Source organism: Hypomesus nipponensis, chromosome 18 (genome assembly GCF_054491055.1).
Source record: "Hypomesus nipponensis isolate SF chromosome 18, ASM5449105v1, whole genome shotgun sequence".
NCBI classification, from domain to species: domain Eukaryota; kingdom Metazoa; phylum Chordata; class Actinopteri; order Osmeriformes; family Osmeridae; genus Hypomesus; species Hypomesus nipponensis.
In genome coordinates this window covers 22003165-22027813 of record NC_140378.1, presented here as the reverse complement: position 1 = coordinate 22027813, position 24649 = coordinate 22003165, and the positions used below count along the sequence as shown (strand labels likewise).

Below are 24649 nucleotides of genomic sequence, written 5' to 3'. Positions count from 1 at the left end.
CCCAAACTTGGCCTGGTCTGTTCATCAGAGTCCCCTCTACGGGCGTGTTCTGGATTGGATTTTGAGATTTTTTGGACCAAATTCGCCCTGCCCTTTTGTCGGGCCCATTACTCTGCTTAGGAAGCCCCTAGAAGCTCCAAACTTGGCCTGGCCTGTTCATCAGAGTCCCCTCTAAGAGCATGTTTTGGACTGGATTTTTTGATTTTTTGGACCAAATTCGCCCTGCCCTTTTGTCTGGCTCATAACTCTGCCTAGGAAGCCCCCAGAGGCCCCAAAGTTGGCCTGGCCTGTTCATCAGAGTCCCCTCTACGGGTGCTTTTTGAACTGGAGTTGAAGATTTTTTGGACCAAATTCGCCCTGACCTTTTGTCGGGCCCATAACTCTGCTTAGGAAGCCCCTAGAAGCCCCAATTCTGGCCTGGTCTGTTCACCAGAGTCCCCTCTACGGGCGTGTTCTGGATTGCATTTTGAGACTTTTTGGACCAAATTCGCCCTGCCCTTTTGTCGGGCCCATAACTCTGCCTAGGAAGCCCCCAGAGGCCCCAAACTTGGCCTGGTCTGTTCACCAGAGTCCCCTCTACGGGCGTGTTCTGGATTGGATTTTGAGATTTTTTGGACCCAATTCGCCCAGCCCTTTTGTCGGGCCCATAACTCTGCCTAGGAAGCCCCCAGAGGCCCCAAACTTGGCCTGGCCTGTTCATCAGAGTCCCCTCTACGGGCGTTTTCTGGATTGGATTTTGAGATTTCTTGGACCAAATTCGCCCTGCCCTTTTGTCGGGCCCATAACTCTGCCTAGGAAGCCCCCAGAGGCCCCAAACTTGGCCTGGTCTGTTCACCAGAGTCCCCTCTACGGGCGTGTTCTGGATTGGATTTTGAGATTTTTTGGACCAAATTCGCCCAGCCCTTTTGTCGGGCCCATAACTCTGCCTAGGAAGCCCCCAGAGGCCCCAAACTTGGCCTGGCCTGTTCATCAGAGTCCCCTCTAAGAGCATGTTTTGGACTGGATTTTTTGATTTTTTGGACCAAATTCGCCCTGCCCTTTTGTCTGGCTCATAACTCTGCCTAGGAAGCCCCCAGAGGCCCCAAAGTTGGCCTGGCCTGTTCATCAGAGTCCCCTCTACGGGTGCTTTTTGAACTGGAGTTGAAGATTTTTTGGACCAAATTCGCCCTGACCTTTTGTCGGGCCCATAACTCTGCTTAGGAAGCCCCTAGAAGCCCCAATTCTGGCCTGGTCTGTTCACCAGAGTCCCCTCTACGGGCGTGTTCTGGATTGCATTTTGAGACTTTTTGGACCAAATTCGCCCTGCCCTTTTGTCGGGCCCATAACTCTGCCTAGGAAGCCCCCAGAGGCCCCAAACTTGGCCTGGTCTGTTCACCAGAGTCCCCTCTACGGGCGTGTTCTGGATTGGATTTTGAGATTTTTTGGACCCAATTCGCCCAGCCCTTTTGTCGGGCCCATAACTCTGCCTAGGAAGCCCCCAGAGGCCCCAAACTTGGCCTGGCCTGTTCATCAGAGTCCCCTCTACGGGCGTGTTCTGGATTGGATTTTGAGATTTCTTGGACCAAATTCGCCCTGCCCTTTTGTCGGGCCCATAACTCTGCCTAGGAAGCCCCCAGAGGCCCCAAACTTGGCCTGGTCTGTTCACCAGAGTCCCCTCTACGGGCGTGTTCTGGATTGGATTTTGAGATTTTTTGGACCAAATTCGCCCAGCCCTTTTGTCGGGCCCATAACTCTGCCTAGGAAGCCCCCAGAGGCCCCAAACTTGGCCTGGCCTGTTCATCAGAGTCCCCTCTACGGGCGTGTTCTGGTTTGGATTTTGAGAATTTTTGGACCAAATTCGCCCTGCCCTTTTGTCTGGCTCATAACTCTGCCTAGGAAGCCCCCAGAGGCCCCAAACTTGGCCTGGCCTGTTCATCAGAGTCCCCTCTACGGGTGCTTTTTGAACTGGAGTTGAAGGTTTTTTGGACCAAATTCGCCCTGCCCTTTTGTCGGGCCCATAACTCTGCCTAGGAAGCCCCCAGAGGCCCCAAACTTGGCCTGGCCTGTTCATCAGAGTTCCCTCTACGGGCGTGTTCTGGATAGGATTTTGAGATTTCTTGGACCAAATTCGCCCTGCCCTTTTGTCTGGCTCATAACTCTGCCTAGGAAGCCCCCAGAGGCCCCAAACTTGGCCTGGCCTGTTCATCAGAGTCCCCTCTACGGGCGTGTTCTGGATAGGATTTTGAGATTTCTTGGACCAAATTCGCCCTGCCCTTTTGTCGGGCCCATAACTCTGCCTAGGAAGCCCCCAGAGGCCCCAAACTTGGCGTGGTCTGTTCATCAGAGTCCCCTCTATGGGCGTGTTCTGGATTGGATTTTGAGATTTTTTGGACCAAATTCGCCCTGCCCTTTTGTCGGGCCCATAACTCTGCCTAGGAAGCCCCCGGAGGCCCCAAACTTGGCCTGGCCTGTTCATCAGAGTCCCCTCTACGGGCGTGTTCTGGATTGGATTTTGAGATTTTTTGACCAAATTCGCCCTGCCCTTTTGTCTGGCTCATAACTCTGCCTAGGAAGCCCCCAGAGGCCCCAAACTTGGCCTGGCCTGTTCATCAGAGTCCCCTCTACGGGCGTGTTCTGGATAGGATTTTGAGATTTCTTGGACCAAATTCGCCCTGCCCTTTTTTCCGGCCCATAACTCTGCCTAGGAAGCCCCCAGAGGCCCCAAACTTGGCGTGGTCTGTTCATCAGAGTCCCCTCTATGGGCGTGTTCTGGATTGGATTTTGAGATTTTTTGGACCAAATTCGCCCTGCCCTTTTGTCTGGCTCATAACTCTGCCTAGGAAGCCCCCAGAGGCCCCAAACTTGGCCTGGCCTGTTCATCAGAGTCCCCTCTACGGGCGTGTTCTGGATAGGATTTTGAGATTTCTTGGACCAAATTCGCCCTGCCCTTTTTTCCGGCCCATAACTCTGCCTAGGAAGCCCCCAGAGGCCCCAAACTTGGCGTGGTCTGTTCATCAGAGTCCCCTCTATGGGCGTGTTCTGGATTGGATTTTGAGATTTTTTGGACCAAATTCGCCCTGCCCTTTTGTCGGGCCCATAACTCTGCCTAGGAAGGTGGGTGAGTCTGGGTAGGTGAGTCTGCAGTCATGAACATATCCCTGTCAGTACAGTCCAAGCATGCCCGCAGATCCTCTATAGCCTCACTAGTCCGCTGTTTTGATGTCCTCACGGCAGGCTTACAGCGCTTAAGCTTCTAATTGTACGCAGGAATCAGGTGGACCATGGCGTGGTCTGAGTTACCCAGTGCTGCTCGGGGGATTGCATGGTAGGCTTTGCTGATTGTCGAGTAGCAGTGATCTAAAGTGTTCCCTTCTCCGGTAGGACATTTGATACTGATACTTGTTTCCCTAGGATGGACACCAGATGGTGCCCACATACTTTTATACTATTTGTAATCATTTGACATTTTTTGTTTTATTTATGATCATTCATTATTCCAAAGCCCCTATCCCATCCATTCCATGTCCAGGTAAGTTTTCCAAACCGTGGTCTAAAAGAAGTTGAGTGTAAACTTAAGTGATGACCAACCCATTAAAACTGTTATGGCCATGACAGAGAATCCATCCTGGAATTAGGAAGGAAATGTGAAGTCAGTGTTCAATCCATATTTAACAAACAACAATCAGACAAACCTAAAATATATTTTAAAAAGTGCTGTCTGTAAAATAAAAGTTAGACTTTTCCCAACCCTTTAATTTCATAGGCTTTGGACACCAGATGGTAGTATTCTACCTGACAATCTAGTACCTTCCATTAAGTCCTGGACACCAGATGGTGGTATTCTACCTGATAATCTAGTACCTTCCATTCAGTCCTGATAGTTGATGTTGTTTAGTTTTTGTATTCAACTCTGTTCTAACTGAACTATTCAACTTATGGTTACTGTCTAGGCCTAAATTACTAACATTATCTCCTGATTGTTTCTGGAAGTTAGGATTGAGTAAGGTGGTCTTTGCGCCCTTCCTTATACAGTGTTGTATAAGGCAGGTATTCATGATATTCTTTGTTTCCCCTACATAGATCGTATTTTAATGCTCACAATGGATTTTATCACTCCATTTACTGTTATCAAAACCAGATTTTGCCAAGTAGGAGACTGGCTCTGAGTAGGCATTATGAAGGCATCTGGATGTTCTACGCTGATGTTAGCTTTGCAGTTAGCTTTTTTTCTAGTAAAACTTGTACCCCAGAATGTCCCTTATATTTCCATTAATTCTATTGGCCAAAATAATTCAGATTTTACAGGGGGTTTGGGGGCACTGCTGTTTGGGTTAGCAGTCCTGTCACACAGTATTCCAGTAAAGAGTGAGTCACAGTTACTAAAAATAAATCACTCAAATGTGTGTGTGTGTGGGGGTGGTATCAGTGTGTGTAGGAGTGTGTGCACAGGGGGAGGGAGAATCAACCATGTCCCAGGTTGGAGGAGAGATTCTCATCTTCTGTATTGATGCTCCCTACACACACACACACATTAATTGATTTACTCCTTTACAAAGGAGATGCTGTGACTAGTAGGAGGGATGGAAGAAGGGGGATGGAGGGATGGAAAAAGGGGGATAGAGGGATGGAAGAAGGAAGTAATGGATTGGAGATGTAGAGATGAAAGTTACAAACACACAGAGACAGACTCGCATAGGAAAACACACAGAAATACACAGGCACACATTCTGTCCATGTGCTGTAACGCACAGACACCAACACAAATTGAGGTTTGGAATGATATCTGCTTATGCTAAATGCTAGGGTTGGTAGGTAATGTAAGGGTTGAAGGTAAAGGGCACATGGTCACCTGGCTTTCAGAGAGACCTTCAAAGACTGACATGCAGAGAAACAAACATGGAGGGTTAGGGTGACAAAGACTGACAGCCAGGCAGGCAACCAGACAGACGGTATGCGAGACAGACAGACAGGATGAGAGACAGACAGGCTGGCACACTAAAGCAGAAGAGAAAGATGAAGGGGAGGGGCTGGAATGTACCAGGGGAATACTGAGAGACAAACGGAGAGAGAGGGGCTGCAATGAAAGGAATGATGTAATCTCTCCAAAGCAGCGAATGAGAGTGCAGGAGGAGGAGCAGAGACAAGGCTAGAAGGGTGTGTTTTTATATCACTGCAGCATCCATTCAAAGCAGGAAAAAGACCCACTTAGACACAAACAGAAATAAGACAGAACAGACCAGCGCTGATATAGGAGGCCTTAATAACCCCAACCCAGAGCAGAGGAGAGGCTGAGACCACCATCCCCTGCTGAGGTAGGACAGAACAGGGATGGAGACAATGGCTGGATCCCACCATGGTGAATGTGTGTGTGCTCGTGTGTGTGTGCGTATGAATGTTCATACATGCTCACATGCGTATGTGTGAGGGTTGTAGTAATATGTGATGATTAACTAGTGTACCTACGTATGAGTGAAATTGTTTTTCATATATAACGAGTTTACTAAATACATTCAGACATTAGGCTTTCTGTTTAATTCAGTATAACATCGATTAGCATGAAATTAAGGGTGTATGTATGTGTGTCTGCATGTGTGTGTATATGTGTGTGTGTCATTTGTTGTGGAGTGTTTTTGATTAATATTGGATAACATTCAGCACTACAGAACATCAGTCTTTCGTTATTAATGATCAACCTAATATTTGTGTGGGGCATGTGTAGGGTTAGGGAAAGTAGTTGAGATTAAAGGCTTAGGGGGTTGGGTTAGGTTCAAGAAGTTGCAGTTGGCTGTGGTTAGATATTACAGAGCAAGAGCTTGCAGGTTTACATCATTTTCTGTTCATCACTTTGGATAAAAGCTTTTTCTAAATGAATACATGATTATTATTATTATTATTATAGGCTCATAATAATAACCCAATATTGATCTATTTAATAATAATAATAATCAATAAACTCCTCCTCTCCCCCCTCTCTCTACATATCTCCCTTCTTCCCATCCCTCTCTACATCTCCCCCACCACCCCCTTTTTCTGATCTCATTCCTATTTTATGATCTGTTTCACCCCTCTTTCTGGCAGAATGGGGTCTTTGTGTTGATAAATGGAAGGAATGCTTCTCTCTTCTATTCCTCTCCTTGTCTCCTCCTCTCCTTTTCTCCTCCGTATTCCATGTCATATTACTGTCCTTTTATTTACCATTTAAAACCTTAAGATCTCCTTCCTCTCTTCTACGAGTCTGTGCATTTTAAATATGAGTGCAAAACACGTGTTTCTGCGTGGAATTTGTGTGTGACAGGATTTGTTTAGGGTTTAATCTTCAGAACCTGTCATCTACACCAGGGGTGTCTTTTTAACTTTTTAACACTAACTTTTTTTTTTTTTTTTGATTTTACTGGGGCACAGCAGATTTATACTGGTGCCTGTGCCCCAGTAAAATCAAAAGTTAGTGTTGAGTTTTAACAATTTACTATTAGTCAGTGCATTAATTTAGATGGATAATCCTGAAAAAAACTAACCCCAGTCAACGCAAATAAAATCAAAGCAGTTTAACCGAAAACACAAACCGATGCACGCAGAATTCTTTATCAGTGCACTGTTAAGAGCTTCCCAAATAGCCACTGCAGCACGCACACAGAAGTCAGTGTCAAACTCGGCTCACAAGTCAGAATTGAGGTAGGCTAAGAAAACATTACAAAACTAAAGAAGGTACAATTTCTGGGGAAATTGTTGGGTATGCTTGCGTCCATTGCAGATGGGTATGTTTCCAGGCTGTGAATATCAACACCCTGTATTTTTGTACGCCCTTCAACCGGTTACCTCCTGTGATTCCCAAACAGCAGAAGTCTAGTAGTTATCTAGCTCTACAATTTACCGGGGCTAGGTCTGAATCTAGGAGCAAAACGTAGCACAGCTGCCAGTATATGCAGGTAGCAACGCTAGTGCTAAATAAGTATTAAGTTGGTCGGCTCCATGACACCGGGTAAGTAGGGCTTGTGAGACTGCTCATCAAAAAAAACTTATCTAGCTGAACCCTTTAAGACCCCTTGTTGTAAAATTACAACGTCACTTTTAGCTCTTTAATTGCTCATTTCTTTTTTGAAAGACCACATGTATCCTAGCATTGCAAGGCAAGACAATAGGACCCATTGGCTATGTAAATGTGGCCTTTAAAAAAAAATCGGATTTGCAAATGTATTTTTTGGACCAGGTCATACAGATATGTTCGTAGATACCTAGTGAAAAGTAGCCTAAATTTTCCTAGCAAGAGGACTATTGCTGAGGGCTCGCTGATGTCACTGTCTGTGTTATTAGAACAGCATATCTATGCGTCTGTGTTACTAGAACGGTGTATCTATGCGTCGTTCCTAACGTGTGCTGACGTTGTGATGTCGTAGCACTGAGGTCCCTTGGTGCACGTTTTGCCACAAAAACTTAATTCAAGTCTAAACCGTGCAACAAACTTAAATCCCAATGGAAGCAACGCAATCGGGACCAAGACAAACATTTTGACACAGACGTTGTCGATGTAGTCCAAATAATGAGGTATCCTTAGGGGTGGGAAAATAAATAATAATAATATATATGTGAGAGAACAAAAGTTGTGATTGCCGAATGCACCACATCCAACTAATGAAAGTTTCTAAATGAGTTACGGTTAGGGTTAGGCCCTAACCCTATGATAGGCCTACCAATCATCTTATTTTGACTAAAACAAAAACAATATTACATGAAGCTAAAAAAACAGTTTTGCGCTCAAATGAATGAGAAAAAAATGTGTGCGCTCGCATTAACTATTGATGTCCCTGCCAAAGCTAATATCAAACGTGCGTACCTGAACTGTTGTATAGTGGGTTAAGCTAGGGGAGTTTCTATAGCGGTCAGATGGCTGAGCGGTTAGGGAGTTGGACTGTTAATCACAAGGTTGTTGGTTCAATTCTTGGCCGTGCCAAATGACTGTGTCCTTGGGCAAGGCACTTCACCCTACTTGCCTCGGGGAGAATGTCTCTGTACTTACTGTAAGTCGCTCTGGATAAGAGCGTCTACTAAATATGTAATGTAAAGCCGAGTGCATTGTGGGCAGCACGCTTGGAAGAAAAAAAATGGATCAAATCAAATTTGTTTGTATAGCCCTTTTTACACGCAAGCATGTCACAGAGGGCTTCACATACGCCCATAGAACTGCCCCTCAACCAACCTAAACCCTCAAGGAAGACAAGGAAAAACTCCCAACGGGAGAAAAAATGGAAGAAACCTTGGGAGGAGCAATTCAGAGAGGGATCCCCTCCTCCAGAGACGGTTGGCAAGAGAGAGGAGCAGAACACAAGCTAAACATAGTCATACAGTGTCAATGGGTTTTGAAACACCAAAAATCCATTGTTCGGCTTTATAGACGTTGGATGGGACCTGGAAACTCGCTGTTGGCCGTCATGGAGGCTGGTTTCCGGTTGACGACTTGGTCCAGCGTTGGTAGACCGACGACCAGGCAGGTCCTGACAGCTCAGACCCCCCACCCCACAGGGGATGTGTGGGGGGGACAGAGAGGAGAACAGGGATTAGAGAATGCCAGGAGCAGCTAACAGTTTCAGTCGTAATAGAATGAGATCCCCACCGGTCAAGTGTGGACTAGTGCAGCAATTTAACAAAGCTAAGAGGGTATTTGATGCAGCCCCACACACCAAGACAGCGACAGCCCCCCTTGGTTGGAACATGAAGTCTGTTCCGGGGGAAACAACTCTAAAATAGGTTATATTTATACGAATAAGGATGAAAACAACCAGCCCCCCATTGTCTCCAACTAGTAAACTATAACAATAAAAATATACAGCAACGGAACTATTACAGTAACAATGTACAATAACAGGTTTACTTTATTTGTAACATTTAAATGGGCAGTGTGAACATAAGCTAAAATTACAATTTAAAAGTTACATGTGATACACACATAGGCAAACGCACACCCCAGGTTTACATAGAAAGTACACACTTTTACCAATCATAGGATTGACTAAACAAGAACGTTTTTAATCTAGTTCTCTAGGATATGAATAGAGGCCTTTCCCCAGTAGAGTTTTATTTTCTAAAAACGCCTCTGATATACACAAATCTACAACATTCCTGCACATTATTTTACTCCTTAGTTCCAGTTATTATTCATAATAGAGAACACTTCAGTGAAAACAGACACAATACTCCTGGTTCCCTATCTGAGAATCAGTTCAGTGCAAATCTATGGGTGACATTACTTTAGATGATTAAAAGACAGAATTATGACATTTACATGTATTCATTTAGCAGAAGCTTTTATCCAAAGTGAGTATTTTATATATTTTATTATTATTTTTGCTCATTTACAGATGCATAATTGCAAAAACAAAAGTTTAAGTATGTGTATGCTGCTCGGAATATTTTTTTTAAAGTACCACTCCCCAAGCAAGAAAACCCTAACCCAAGCTTTTTGGTCTCCATGACTCTTGATTGGTTCCTGGTTCCTGCGGTGGAAATGCAGTTCAGAGGTAAAGTTCCTGTGGTTAAAATGCGGTATATGAACTAACCAGGAACTGACTGGTAACTTACTAGAAACTAAACCTAGAAACAAGCTTGTCCAACTTCTATCTTTTACCTCCCATCTCCATTCTATGGTTAGAATATTCAGACTAGGATATCCATGTCTAACAATGGCAGGATTATAATACCAATGCAAGTTCAAGTCTTTTTATTTGTCAGGTACACAGAACAACACAAGGTCAGACTGGGCACTGAAATTCTCAAGACAAGACAACACAGGCATCTGGCATAACATAACATATAAGTACACAGAACATAATTTACTCAACTATGCTGAGCTTAAATAAGTGAGACTTGTTAAATATACAGATAGCAATAAATAATCGACTATACTAACCCTAAAACTAAAACTTCCTAAATATACAGGTAACAATAAATAATACACTATACTAACCCTAAATGCACATAAAACCTATTACAACTCAATATCCTATTCTAACCTAGGTGGAGTACAATACAATAGTGCAAAAATTGCAGATCAGTGACTAAGTCAATGACCATACAGGAGCCTGATGGCGAAGTACAGTGAGGTACAGTAGTGCAATGATACTGATAGTGCAACCAGTAGCTGAAAGTGACAGTGCATAAGTGACTAGTGTACAGTGAATCAATGTCCATATCAGTGTCCATTCAGAAGCCTGATGGCCCTTTGGTAGAAACCGTTGTCCAGTCTGCGTGTGCGCGACCAGATGCTGCGGTAACGCCTGCCATAAGGCAACGGGGTAAACAGACTGAAGGATGGGTGGTAACAGTCTCTTAGAATCCTGGCAGCTTTCCTGAGGCAACGTGTGTGGTAGGTGTCCTGTAGGAATGGGAGCTTCCTGCCAATGATGAACTCAGCAGACTGGACCACACTACGTAGGGCCTTGCGGTCCCTGTCTGGGCAGCTCCCTTACCACACTGTAATACAACCAGTCAGAATGCTCTCTATAGTGCAGCTGTAAAAGTTAGTGAGGATGACTGAGTCCATACCAAACTTCTTCAGTCTCCTCAGGAAGAAGCTTACGGGCCGCTTTGACCACCTTGTCCGTGTGAACAGACCAGGTAAGGTCGTTGCTGATGTTCACCCCGAGGAACTTGAAGCAGCTGACCTTCTCCACTTCAGACCCATTGATAAGTGGGGTGCATGCTCCTCCTCCTGCTGCCTCCTATAGTCCACAATCATCTCCTTAGTCTTGTTGATGTTGAGAGAGAGGTTATTGTCCTGACACCATGATGTCAGGTGTCAACCTCCTCTCTGTAGGCTGACTCATCACTGTCAGAGATGAAGCCCACAATGGTTGTGTCGTCAGCAAACTTAACAAGGAGGTTGGAGCTGTGCGTTGCCGATGTAGTCCAAATATTGGGGTATCGTTAGGGGTGGGAAACCCTATCTTTAAGGGTGCATGCCAGGGTCATATATAAACCATGTTCTGGTAATAATATATAACCATACTCGGCTAATAATATATAACCAATATCACTGTACCAGTTTAGAGGAATGTTATATATCCTCAAGGAAGGAACGAGTATCTAAAGCTCAATTAAATAAAAGGTAGAAATCAAGTTACAAATACACCCAAAACAACTGGGGCCTCATTTTGAAATGTTACGTACGCACAAAAAGCTTGTGTATGCTGGTTTTCATGCATACTTTGTGATGTATAAAGATTTACTTGACGTGAGAACGTGTGGGCTGTCATGGAAAGTTTTGAGCAGACGTGAGAATGTGCGGACCATCCGCAAAGTCTTGTCTGGCTCTGTAACATGGCGAATTCTAACTGAAGTGCCGAAACTCATTACATTACAAAAATTACAAAATAAAGTTTCCACTACTACGATTATGACGTTGACTATTCAAAAAACATACAAATAAAAGTTTGATCATTAATGTGGATGATCACATCAAAATGCCAAAACGGAAAATGCTATATAGCCTGCAAGGGCAAGGGCAGCATTTATTTGAAGAAATACGGTAATTCAGACAAAGAAACGACCTCAGGAGCGCATTTATAGACATCTGCATATTCATTTATGGGAGGAGGCAAGACGGGGTCAGTGGCTCGTTCACGTGCGGTCAATCTCACTTTGATTGTGATTTATAAAGGAAAGGTGCACAGGACCTGGCGTAAAACCGGTTTTATACATGTGAATATTTCTGTGCGTAGGTACTTTTCAAGTTTTGGCCGTACGCCATCTTCTTGTATGAAAGCTGCGCAATGCTTTATACATGAGGCCCCTGGTGATTTTGAGCATATATCCATAGAGATTTAAGTGCTCCATTTGTACAAAATGTAACTGCAATCTGAAAATATGTTTTTTATTATATTCATAAATTATCATTTTAATTCTTAACAAAATTTGGAGACCAGACATGTGTAAAATTATCATCCCCTCCTTTCTTTACCAACCACCCTCTCCTCTTTCTCTCCCTCACTCCATCCTAACTAGTCATCCTTTCCTCTCCTTCTCTCCTTTCCTCTCTGCTTCTTTCTGTCCCTGCTGGTTTTGTGTCCCAAGGCTGACCAGCTGCCTGCATGTATTTATAGCATGTTGACGTGAGCATGTGTGTGAATGAGCATGTGTTTGTGGTGTGAGATTTTGATGAAAAAAGGAAGACCTGCATGAATATAGAAAACAGGCAACATGTCAGAATGGAGAAGGGAGACTAAGAAATGATAGTGTAAGAGAGAATGTGTGTGAAAGAAAGAGGGAGAGTGTGTGAAAGATAGAGGAAGAGAGGGAATGTCTGAGTGGAGCGATGGAGGGATGAACTGAGGAAATACAGGGTGTGGCACCAGAAAGAAAGAGGGAGAGGGGGATGGGAGGAGAGGAGAGAAGGAGGGGCAAGAGGGGGATGGGAGAAGAGAAATATTGCTGCGTTCGGCTAGAGTCAGAGTTACCATGGTGATAGAAAAAAAGAGAGTAGGGAGAAGCACCTTACACAGATGCACACGCACACAAATACACTTATTCACACACATACACAAATGTACACATGCACACACATGCACACACAGAGGTTCTCTCAGACTGATTAAAATGTCATTTTAATATAAATACATGTGTTTCCTTCATTGGAGAATGATGCAAATGGTGAGAGAGATGAGAGATAGGAAAAAGAGGGGGTGAGAGACAAGGGGAGAGGTGAGAGAGAGGGAGAGGGAAGGAGAGAGAGGAGCAGGAGGATAGGAAAGGTGGAGGAAGATAAGTGGAAATGTGAGCTGCCCATGGGGAGTGGAGGAGAAGAAAGAAAAGAGGGAGAGAGAGACAGAGAAAGGAGAGAGGACTGTCTGTGGCCTATGATCTTCCAGATCTACCCAATCCAACCCCTAAATGCCTAACCCTAGATGCCTAGCCCCAACCCTGGGTGCCTAGCCTTGATCCTAGATGCCTAGCCCTGACCCTGAGACTCCCCTGCAACCTCACAGATGCTTTCCAGGAAGCACTTTCTGAATAGCTGTCAGCTGATAGCAGCTAAGCCTAATGGCAGAGACCTGAAACAGCCATGGTATTGACATACAGTATATATGCAGGCTGAATGAGATACAGTAAATATGCAGGTTGAAAAACATACAATATATGCTGAGTAAATTACATACAGTATGTGCAGGTTGAATTACATTATTGAGTTTAAAATGTAGCTGTCCCAGCTCATGTTATGATTCCATTTCCATCAATTGTTGAGATCATCACTAACAATCAAAACTGTGAATGCTTCATTTTAACAAGGAACATCTGCTTTTTTCCACTAAACTTGTGTGTGTGTGTGTGTGTTGTTGGTGTACGACTGTGCATGTTGTGTGGTTGTGTGTTGTGTGTGGTTACCATTCTGTGTGTCTGGGATAGAAGGTGGGTCTTAGATTCTGACTAAGTACTTACATATTTAAATCAGCTAATTTGGCCTCATCTCCTTTCAAATTCAAATCTTCTCTTATGGGCATGACAGTGTTTAGTCACCTCTATATCAATCTCCCAACATACACAAATACACACACACAGGAGAGAGAGGAGGGAGGGGAAAGAGTCCCAACTGATGCAGTGCTTTGTTCTAGAAGCTGATGGTGACACAACCAGGCACCTTATTAAGTTCTCTCTCTAGAGACACAAACACAACGGAGACATTACACAGGGGCGTGTGTGTGTGTGTAAGGGGTGTGTATGCGGTGTGTGTGTTGACTTCACCTTGAGTCACTCTCCAGACTAGGACATTGTTGAGCTATATAATGACATCATAAGTGACTTCATAGTGACATTATTTCATTATCCACTATAACTATATAACTGTTTTTACACACACACACGCACACACAAACAAACACACACCCATACAGACACACACTCCATTTGCCTCTCACATCCAGACAAAGACATAGCACACTCCAAGAGCTTCATGGTTAGACCCTGACCAAGTTATTACATATTCATGAGGTAGATTGTAGAGGACATCATGATTTAGATCTACACCCACACACACACACACACACACACACACTTATGCACACTAAGAAACACACATTCTCATAAACAGTTACACACGTGTGTGTGTGTGGTTAGTAAATGTGAAGTACATTGATGAATAATGAATTTAGGTGAATTTAGGTCATTGCCAACTGGTTGAGAAAACTGGGAATGGCATTGTGAAGGGTTCCCCCCGCTCTGCTCTCCCCTCCTCCCTTTCTCCTCTCCTCCTCCCTTTCTCCTCTCCTCCTCCCACTCTCTCCCCTCCTCCCTTTCTCCTCTCCTCCTCCCACTCTCTCCCCTCCTCCCTTTCTCCTCTCCTCCTCCCACTCTCTCCCCTCCTCCCACTCTCTCCCCTCCTCTCTTTCTCCTCTCCTCCTCCCACTCTCTCCCCTCCTCCCACTCTCTCCCCTCCTCCCTTTCTCCTCTCCTCCTCCCACTCTCTCCCCTCCTCCCACTCTCTCCCCTCCTCCCTTTCTCCTCTCCTCCTCCCACTCTCTCCCCTCCTCCCACTCTCTCCCCTCCTCCCACTCTTTCCCCTCCTCCCACTCTCTCCCCTCCTCCCACTCTCTCCCCTCCTCCCACTCTTTCCCCTCCTCCCACTCTCTCCCCTCCTCCCACTCTCTCCCCTCCTCTCTTTCTCCTCCCCTCCTCCCACTCTCTCCCCTCCTCCCACTCTCTCCCCTCCTCCCACTCTCTCCCCTCCTCCCACTCTTTCCCCTCCTCCCACTCTCTCCCCTCCTCTCTTTCTCCTCTCCTCCTCCCACTCTCTCCCCTCCTCCCACTCTCTCCCCTCCTCCCACTCTTTCCCCTCCTCCCACTCTCTCCCCTCCTCCCACTCTCTCCCCTCCTCCCACTCTTTCCCCTCCTCCCACTCTCTCCCCTCCTCCCACTCTCTCCCCTCCTCCCACTCTCTCCCCTCCTCCCACTCTCTCCCCTCCTCCCACTCTTTCCCCTCCTCCCACTCTCTCCCCTCCTCCCACTCTCTCCCCTCCTCCCACTCTTTCCCCTCCTCCCACTCTCTCCCCTCCTCTCTTTCTCCTCTCCTTTCTCTAATCTCACTATCCACACTTTCTTTTTTTTGGACCGACCGGAATCTTTCAATGAATTAATTTCACGGTCTGTCAATCTTTACCCCCCTGCTTACAATACAGACACGTATACATGGAGTCATGTTACAGTACATACATTCTACATATATAGTTAATACATATCAATACATAGTCATATAAATACAAAATGAGATAAATACAAAGTTCTTATATATCATACAACGTTACATAAAGTGAAATATTAATATGAATTTATGTAAACATAAACAACAACTCTGGGATTATTGGCATACAGATGTGAGTAATCCTGAAAAATATATTACATTGAATGACTTCTTCAAAACTCCATACCATTTTTCATAATATGAAAAAAAGGAAAGTGGTTTTAAAGAAAGGTTTTGGGTCTTGAGATTCCCAACATGCAGACAATTTTACCAGCATGTGTCACATGTAATCAACATGATAATTTGGGGTTTTAAGGTTATAGTTTTAGGGTTAGGGTTATATACATGATAATAGTTAGGGTTAAGGTTAGGGTTGAACGCAAAATCAAACTTCTATCATGGTTATATCAGTCCCTGACCTGAGCTGGAGAGGAGAGTACACAAGAGAATTGATGAGAGGCGACCCTGGATTATCGAGAGATTCTGTAAAGAGGAATGGTCTCAGATTCCTTGCTGTAGATTCTCAAACCTTCTTAGATGTTACTGGAGAACACTCTGCACTGTGTTATTGCAAAGGGATGTTGTACAAGGCAGTAAATGCAGGGTGTGGCACTTGGTTTAGTCACAGGCGTGGGTATAAAATGCCAAGGAAGCAGATGCAAAAACGGCTGAGCCCCTAACCCTATATAAGGGTCATTACACACAACCCCTATTACATCAATACACACACAGACTGTCACCCTGCTCTGTTTGGCTCCTCAAGTTTGTAAATAAGCCTGGCAGGTAATAGTAGTGTGTGTGTGTATGTGTGTGTGAGTAAGGGGGATGTTAAAGAAGCCTCAAGGGCTGTGGCAGGTGTGTGTGGGTGTATGTTTGTGTGTATGGTGTGTGTATGTTTGTGTGTATGGTATGCATGTGTGTACAGTGTGCGTATGATGTGTGTGTGTATGTGTATAGTGTGTTTGTGTGCACAGTGTATGTATGGTGCGTGTGTGTGGGGTGTGTTAATGTGTGTGCATTCGGTGTAAGTGTCCTTTGTGTGTGTGTGGGGGGGGGGGGCGGGGGTAGTTTGATCATGGTTCAGGGGTCATAGCTGAGAAAAAGAGTGGATGGGCTTGGAGCTGACTACAATAGACGCGTAGCAGGAATTGTGTGTGTGTGCGCAAGAGAGACAGACTGTGTAATTAGGAGGGGGTCTGCATTTGCCAGCTGTTACTTTCTACCCCATCCCCCACTCTGGTGCCTGTGTGTACTTCAGAAGAGGCCGAGTGGTTCAGTTAACATGTCAAAGATTTGGGTCTGCTGACCCTTTACGTTGCAGTTTTGAATGTATGTAGCTCTTCTGTCTCTCTCTTGGTCTCTCTCTCTCTCTCTCTCTCTCTCTCTCTGGTCTCTGTCTCTGTCTCTTTCTCTCTCTCTCTCTCTCTCTCTCTCTCTCTCTCTTGGTCTCTCTCTCTCTCTCTCTCTCTCTCTCTCTCTCTCTCTCTCTCTCTCTCTCTCTCTCTCTCTTGGTCTCTGTCTCTTTCTCCCCATCCCTCAAAGGGTCAGTGTGAACTCATAAAAAAGGAACAATGAGGAGGGCTTTATTATCAATCAAAATGTACCACACACAATGTCTTTCTCACGCACGCACGCAGGCACACACACACACACACACACACACACAAACAGCCTTGTCAGCAGTAATGTCATTAGGAGGAGACTGCTGTTTCCTGCTCCTCTGATCTGTTCAGGAGACAACAGTAACTGTCTGACATCTCTCTCTATCCCTCCCTCTCCCCCCCCTCTCTCTGTGCATCCCTCTCTGTATCCCTCCCTCTATCCTCCTTCTCTCTACCTCTCTCTCCTCTACATACCCTTCTCTCTACCTCTCTCTCCTCTACATACCCTTCTCTCTACCTCTCTCTCCTCTACATACCCTTCTCTCTACCTCTCTCTCCTCTACATACCCTTCTCTCTACCTCTCTCTCCTCTACATACCCTTCTCTCTACCTCTCTCTCCTCTACATACCCTTCTCTCTACCCCCCCCCATATAGTGTCTGAGGAGGGTTGTGGTTGAGGCCCATGGACCTGTGAGAGATGTGTTTATCACTACAGTTGGACAGGAGGGGGCGCAGCTGCCCTGCACTCCTCCTCCTCCTCCTCTTATCCTCCCCTCCACCCACCCAAGGAGCCATCAGCATCCCCAAAGGCTGTGAGTACTCCTGCTGGGATGGACAAACAATATCATAATAAACATACAATATCGAATAGAGCGAGAAAGAGGGAGAGAAAGAGAGAGAGAGAGAGAGAGAGAGAGAGAGAGAGAGAGAGAGAGAGAGAGAGAGGTGAAGTGGTGTTAGTGTATTTGTTTAGAGACTCATGGATCTGAGTCTCATCTAATCTAATGCATTTTACTAATCTGAAGTCTGTCTTTAGAGTAGTCTGACCCTAGCCTCTTGCTTAAAGGTCTTTGTCCTTTTTCCTGCTCTCATGTGGACTAACAGACAAAGTGCAGAACAGTAAGTAACTCTTCCTTTACTAGGGCTGGGTGGTATGGCATATGGTATTTTTCGGAAATAAAACCATGGTTTATTTAAGCAATAAGCCTCAAGAGGCCGTGGTTTAATGTTAAAGGATGTTATGAGGACAACCTGTGAGGTTATGCTGGATTTTACAACGGCATGGAACGCGATACAGCCAATCACAATCAAGGATGGGAACAACCAGTTTTAGAAACCCCGATTTTACATTTTTCTTGTGGTGGTGCGACTTATATTTTGAAGCGGTTTATAGTAGTGGCATTGCGACGAGTGTAATGCTAGCTAACTTAGGTTGGAAGATAACTACATTTACATTTATTCATTTAGCAGATGCTTTTATCCAAAGCGACTTCCAAGAGAGAGCTTTACAAAAGTGCATAGGTCAATAATCATAAACAATGAGATGTGCAAGATTGTACTAACTAAAGCTAGCTAGCTACTGTTTTGTAAAAATAACTTGCACTTTGGGGACCGTCGAAAATATTTAGATCTCACACGTCTAAAGGTAAATATGAGTTAATTCAAATAGAAAACATACATTACGCACTTAATTACTTTTGTTTTCGAAGTTTGTTACACAACAGCATGCTGCAAGATTGCCTATACTCGTTCATTGCTTGGTATCATTGCGGTTTATACTCAGATTTACAAACACAAAGCTCCAATTCTGGTGGGGTGCAATTTATAGAAAATGCGACTTATTTTCCGAAAAATAAGGTCTATCACTGTATCATTCTGAAGCATGAATGGTGACGGTATATATTGCGACAAATGATTTTTTCTTAAAATTTAATGGCAATGGAATCCGCACCACTGGGGCTAATCTACCGCACTTGGCTGTATTTGGATGGGGTACGGCAGGTTGAAGCATGAGTATAATTTTTCAGTTCACTTTTTCAGTGCATTGCCATGGAACAACAGCTAATATGTAGATTACAAGAAAACTTTGTTCAATATTTGTAGTGAGCTAGCTATAGCCTAACAAATCATAACATGACTGAAAACAAGATATGGCAAAGTACACACATCCTTCACTCAAGTAGAAGTACAGATAATCATCTTTAAAAAGACTCTTTTACACAAAAAAAGTTGCCGTGCCTACTACCCATTTTAGTGTCTCGCTGGTAGCTGGACCTCACATCATGTTAATACATAAAAAAGACACTATAGACAGATTTGCCAGGAATCCATTGTGACACCAACTATTTCTCAGTCATGTCGACATCGCTAACTCCCTCTGTCTAAACTTTTTTTTCACACAGTGAAAGGAGAGGAGAGAGTAGGAGAGAGGAGACGAGAACAGAGAAGCCTACAGTACAATAAAGTACAGTAAAGTACAGTAGAGTATTAGAGTCCTCATCAAGTACTCATCAATGATAAAACCTTTTCTTTCTCCTTTTTGGGAAAAACTTTTTTTTTTGTATTTAAAGCTTTAGATAGATATTTTGTAAACTTTTAAAAATACATATTTTTTCAACCTTTCAAAATTGTTTTTCAAATTTGTATTTTAAACTTTTAAACGTTTGTTTAAAAACTTTTTTTTCAAAAGTTGGCTAATTTGGAAAACAAAACATGGCTATCAGAAAAAAGCAATCTAAACTTGACATGAACACATAAATACACCCTGTGGTCGGATTATCAGCCAGTTAGGCCCAATTTAATTGCTGCTTGGCCTCATTGACTGGTGTGTTCCCGGGCTTGCCCCAAAGAAAGGTTAAATAGGAAACTTAAAATTGGCAAGATAAGTGTGTAAGTTTGCATACAGATTCAGTACCTTACAAGGTTTTATGAAGTACTTTGTGTACGAAAGTATCATTTTTCTTCTGCCGGTTTTAAAATAACAGCTCGATAAAGAACATAAGCCATAAGCCAGTCACAGAGTCACAGAGTAGTGAGTTAAATATATACATTTATACATGTGTGACAGTTATGTAACAGACATGGCCACACTCCATCACCAAAGTGGTTCGCCACTTGCTGGGCTTGAACGCACGACGTTTGACTTGCCATGTGCGACCACTACCAACTATGCCAAAGAAAAGCTAGCTATCCATTGACGCTGGTGGCCTGTTACATACTTGAGGAGTGAGTTTCACCGGTTCACACCCGTTACACATGCATCACATTTTGTTACAGATATTTCACTGAAATTAGTATATTAACATACTTAATGGGCAAACTAATGTGACAGTGCGGAGCTCCTTGCAGATGTTGAAAACATGATAACATCACAGTGACCCTAAACCTGCTGATCCCCATAAAACATTCAACATTTCTGCTTCTTTGCTGCCATTCTGCTTGGTTAGGGTGAGGGTAAATAAAAACAAGACATTTCAGCCGGCGGTTGCCACTTTTGGTGTGTAAACTTCCTGACCATGACTCTGTTACAACTTTATCCTTAGACCTATGCCTAACTGTATGTGTGTGTGTGCAGTGATGCAGCCCCCAGTGCTGACAGAGCTACCAGAGTCCTACACAGCCTTTACTGTAGAGGACATCAGCCTGGCCTGTGAAGCCACTGGTATCCCCACACCCAGGTAACACACACAAACCCTAACTCTTACCTAGGTATATCTTGACCACAAATAGATGGACAGAACAGTCACTGTTTCCTTCCTCTGAAGTTGTCATGGCAATACATGGTTTTATAATCATGTCACCACAAAAACTGCCCCTCTCCCTCTATCTCAACCTCTTTATCTCTCTCTCTCTGCCTCTTTCCTCCCATCCCTCTCTGCCTCTTTCCTCCCATCCCTCTCTGTCTCCCTCTCTCCCTTTCCCTTCCACTCTCTCTTTTTCCTCTTACTTCCTACCTCTATCCCTCAAGGTTTCGCTGGGTGAAGGATGGGAAGGAGTTGCTATTGGAAGACCAGAGTTCAGGAACATTCACAGCTAACGGACAGGAACCACTGAGTAGTTACCAAGGCAACTACCGTTGCTACGCATCCAACACACTGGGCACAGCCATGACACACACTGTACAGCTCATCACAGAAGGTGAGTTCCAGACACACACAAGCTTACACAGACACATTCACACACACATACACACACATACACACAAATTACAGAGTGAGTCGCTCACACAAACACACACGCTTACACACATTCACACACACACACACACAGCAGGGCTTGAGAGGTTAGGGTTGCCAGGGACAAAAACACATTTGGGGGAACGAACCAAGAACTTCTCCAGGAAGCCTCCAGCGATTTTTGTTTGTGTGTTTGTTTATGTATTACTATCGCTTAGCAAATGACTAACTGAAACATTTTTAAACATTTATACATTTATATACATTTACATTTTATACATTGTCTCTATCATTTTTGGCCTTGCTCTGTTATTTTACTTTGCCCAAGGACTACAGGTGGAAAATAGCAATCTGCTAGAACCTGGCACAATGCATATTCTCTTGTTGGACAAGATTAATGTATTAATGTGCGCTGTCCCTGTCTTGAAATAAATACAAAATTCAAACAACCAACCTAGTGCATCTTCTTGTGCTGTTAATATGGTAACTATCACTGGCTGGCTTCTCAGCGTGAGACATACCTCGCAGGTCCATCTATCCCCTCAGTCACAAACACAAGCTGGCAGGATCTCACAAATTTGCTGCTAGCCTAGGTACCTAGAATAACCAGCTAGCTAGACAGTGGCAAACATTTTAAATAGAAATGACTGTGTGTGTGTGTGACTGTGTGTGTGACTGTGTGTGTCTCAGCCACTCCAACTCTCCCCAAGCAGAGGAGAGAGCGTAAGACGGCAATAGAAGGAGCCAGCATCATCCTGCCCTGCAACCCTCCACACAGCTCCACCCCTCCACGTATACACTGGATGGACCGCAGTGAGTACTGGCCGTGTGTGTGTGTTTGTATGAGCATGTGTGTATGGGCATGTGTGTATGTGTGGGTGTATGCGTGTGTGTGAGTATGGGCATGTGTGTGTGTATGGGCGTCTGTGTGTATAATGGTCCCCTCCTCCTCCAGAGCTGAACCACATAGGGCAGAGTGAGCGCGTAACCAAGGGGCTGGATGGAAGCCTATACTTTGCCAACCTGTTGAGGGAGGACAGTAGAGACGACTACACCTGCAACGCCCACTATATAGGAGCCAGGACCATCCTGCCCAAGGAACCCATCTCTCTCTTGGTCACCCACAGTATGTAGTGATGTAGTAATGTTAATGTACAAATGTAATGATGGTAATGTAGTAATGTAGTACAGGTAATGTAATATTATAGTGATGTAATGTGTTAATGTAGTACAGGTAATGTAATATTATAGTGATGTAATGTGGTAATGTAGTGATGGTAATGTAGTAATGTAGCAGTCACAGTGACGTATATGACGTTTTTTGTATAGCACATTTCAACAATAAGGCAATTCAAAGTGCTTCTCATAAAACCATTAAAAGCATCAAAACATAATGCAAAATTAAACAAACTAAACTTGCTCAAGAAGCAAGAAATAAAAGTTGCAGTGCAGTTTAAGAAATAAAATGCAATGATGAAGTAATTTAGTACTGGTAATGTAGTAATGTAGTGATGGTAACGTAGTAATGTAGTGACATAATGTAGTAATGTAGTACTGGTAATGTAGTGACATAATGTAGTAATGTAGTACTGGTAATGTAATAATGTAGTGATGGAAATGTGTTCCAGGTAATGAGGTACTGGGCAGCAGAAAGCCCCACCTACTGCGTCCATCTGGCCAGCACAGCTCCCGGATGGCCCTCAGGGGCCACAGTCTGCTTCTAGAGTGCATCCCTCAAGGCCTGTCAGTACATTTACATCTATTCATTTAGCAGACGCTTTTATCCCAAGCGACTTCCAAGAGAGAGCTTTGCAAAGTGCATAGGTCACTGATAATAACAACAAGATAGCCCCAAAGCATTGTGGGTAGCCAAAACAAGAAGCACACATTGTGAACAACCAAAAGTAAATGCCAAAGGAAGAAACCATAAGAGCATGTGGTTAAGCATGTTACAATTAAACAACATGAATCTCTAAGTGCAAGTGTACCTGTAGAAAAGCAAGCAACAGTAAAATAAAATAAGAATACAACAGTTTAAATCAGCTACCACTAACCAACAAGAGCAACAGTCTCTAAGCAAGAGTCATTGTGATCCTTGAGGAAACTAGCATTGGGTTCAGCAGACCATTCCTAAGTACCGTTGTGTTGGGACCGGGCGGTCTTTTACCTGTTTACCTCTGTACCTGTTTACCAGCAAATAACCCCCACCACCACCCTCAGGCCCACCCCTATTGTACAGTGGAGGAAGACGGACGGAGATTTGGCAGATACGGGTGGCCGGGAGGACAACTATGGCCGCTGGCTTCGGTTTGACAGCCTAACACAGGAAGACGACGGGGAGTATGAGTGTGTCTGCAGCAACACTGCCGGCTCAGAAAAACACTCCTACACCGTCACTGTGGAGGGTAGGAACACACAGATACACACATACATTTACACACACACATACACACATGTATATGATGACATTTGTGTGTGTTTCTGTGTGTAGCTGCCCCCTACTGGGTGAAGCAGCCCCAGAGCCTGCAGTATTCTCCAGGAGAGACGGTGCGTCTAGATTGCCAGGCCGAGGGCATCCCCACCCCCAACATCACCTGGAGCATCAACGGAGTCCCCATCACAGGTACACACACACACGTACACACACAGGTACACACAAGTACACACACAGAGTCCCAGAGTAATGCGACAGCCCGTACTCTCACGTGAACGCGCAAAACTAAGGGGTAGGGGTTAGGGGTAGTGGTAAGACAGAGAATTTGGTTTTGGCCTAAGTCCTGTCCAAATACTCATTTTGATCGAGGGGTAGGGCTAAGGGTTATGGGAACATACCCCTTAAAACCAAGTGTTTTTGGGAGCTTACGTGAAATGTAGGGGTATGTGAATACTGCGCAACTGGCAACAATGGCGGCCAGATCATCCAGAGAGTCCCATAAATGATATATTCTTGTTTTGTGCTTTACTCAATCCTGTACATAGATATTTGCAACCATGTTCTTAGTTGAAACGTTTTTAAAAATCGCTAGTTTGCTACGCTAACGTTACATTGTTGATTTGCACAGCCCCGCATTGCTCTGAATAACCTTGAATGGACTCCATGCATGTCTACTAGGGATGCACCGTATCCAGATTTTGGGGGTTCGGCTGAATACCGAATCCACTGGTTAAGATTTGTCTGAAACCGAATACCGAATCCTACTCCCATCCTCCAGTCTATTAACACAGTAAAAACATTTTTTTTGTTGCTACACGTCTAAAACTTTTAGGCAAAGTACCCATACTTGTCTACTACAAATGGCAACAATGTACATTTCTTCAACTATATCACAGACTTGTTAGAAAAATACAAGGTGGTCCTTTGTTACAACCAACCCCACTACCGGGGTATGTTATAACACATACTGGGGTGAGTTGTAACAGGTAAACAAAATGCACAAAAACCAAGTAACATGCCACAACAACAGTTTTATTTTAAATGAATGGCTGCAACAATAAAATGTGTGAAATATGGGGAGTGTATGTGCATATTGTGTGTGTTTGTGCATGCACACGTGTGCGTTGATGTGTGCATGTCTGTACGTGCACATTCATATGTATATATCTGATGTTTTTTGCTTTTTGACGCTCCTCCTCTTCCAATGCCAGCTTCACTGGTGTATCAGATCTTCCTACTCCTACCTGTCTCTTTGGTTGTAACACTTTAAAAACACGTGTTACAACCATCCCCACCACTGTCACCCATTGTTTAGCTAGCTGTATTGGCATGGTGCTTTGAAATTAGCAGGAGGTTGATACACCATTCTTTACTACAGAAACTACAGTTTTACCCGATATAACTCATTGCGCAACGTCAACATTATCTACAACGGTAGACGTACTAAACGAAAAATGA

General features: G+C 44.2%; 1 protein-coding gene across 1 annotated transcript in view; it reads left to right on the top strand.

The window, feature by feature from the left end:
- Positions 1-5167: 5167 nt before the first annotated feature.
- LOC146252746 (neural cell adhesion molecule L1.1-like) overlaps positions 5168-24649 on the top strand; it is a 33397-nt gene continuing 13915 nt past the window's right edge. Inside the window, exons 1-10 of the mRNA XM_084680970.1 lie at positions 5168-5291; positions 17237-17394; positions 17687-17701; positions 20157-20259; positions 20550-20719; positions 21448-21570; positions 21713-21883; positions 22386-22500; positions 22978-23162; positions 23249-23380. Of these exons, the coding sequence (XP_084537096.1) occupies positions 17280-17394; positions 17687-17701; positions 20157-20259; positions 20550-20719; positions 21448-21570; positions 21713-21883; positions 22386-22500; positions 22978-23162; positions 23249-23380 (1129 nt within the window). The 5' untranslated portion in view covers positions 5168-5291; positions 17237-17279. The remainder of the gene's footprint in view (positions 5292-17236; positions 17395-17686; positions 17702-20156; positions 20260-20549; positions 20720-21447; positions 21571-21712; positions 21884-22385; positions 22501-22977; positions 23163-23248; positions 23381-24649) is intronic.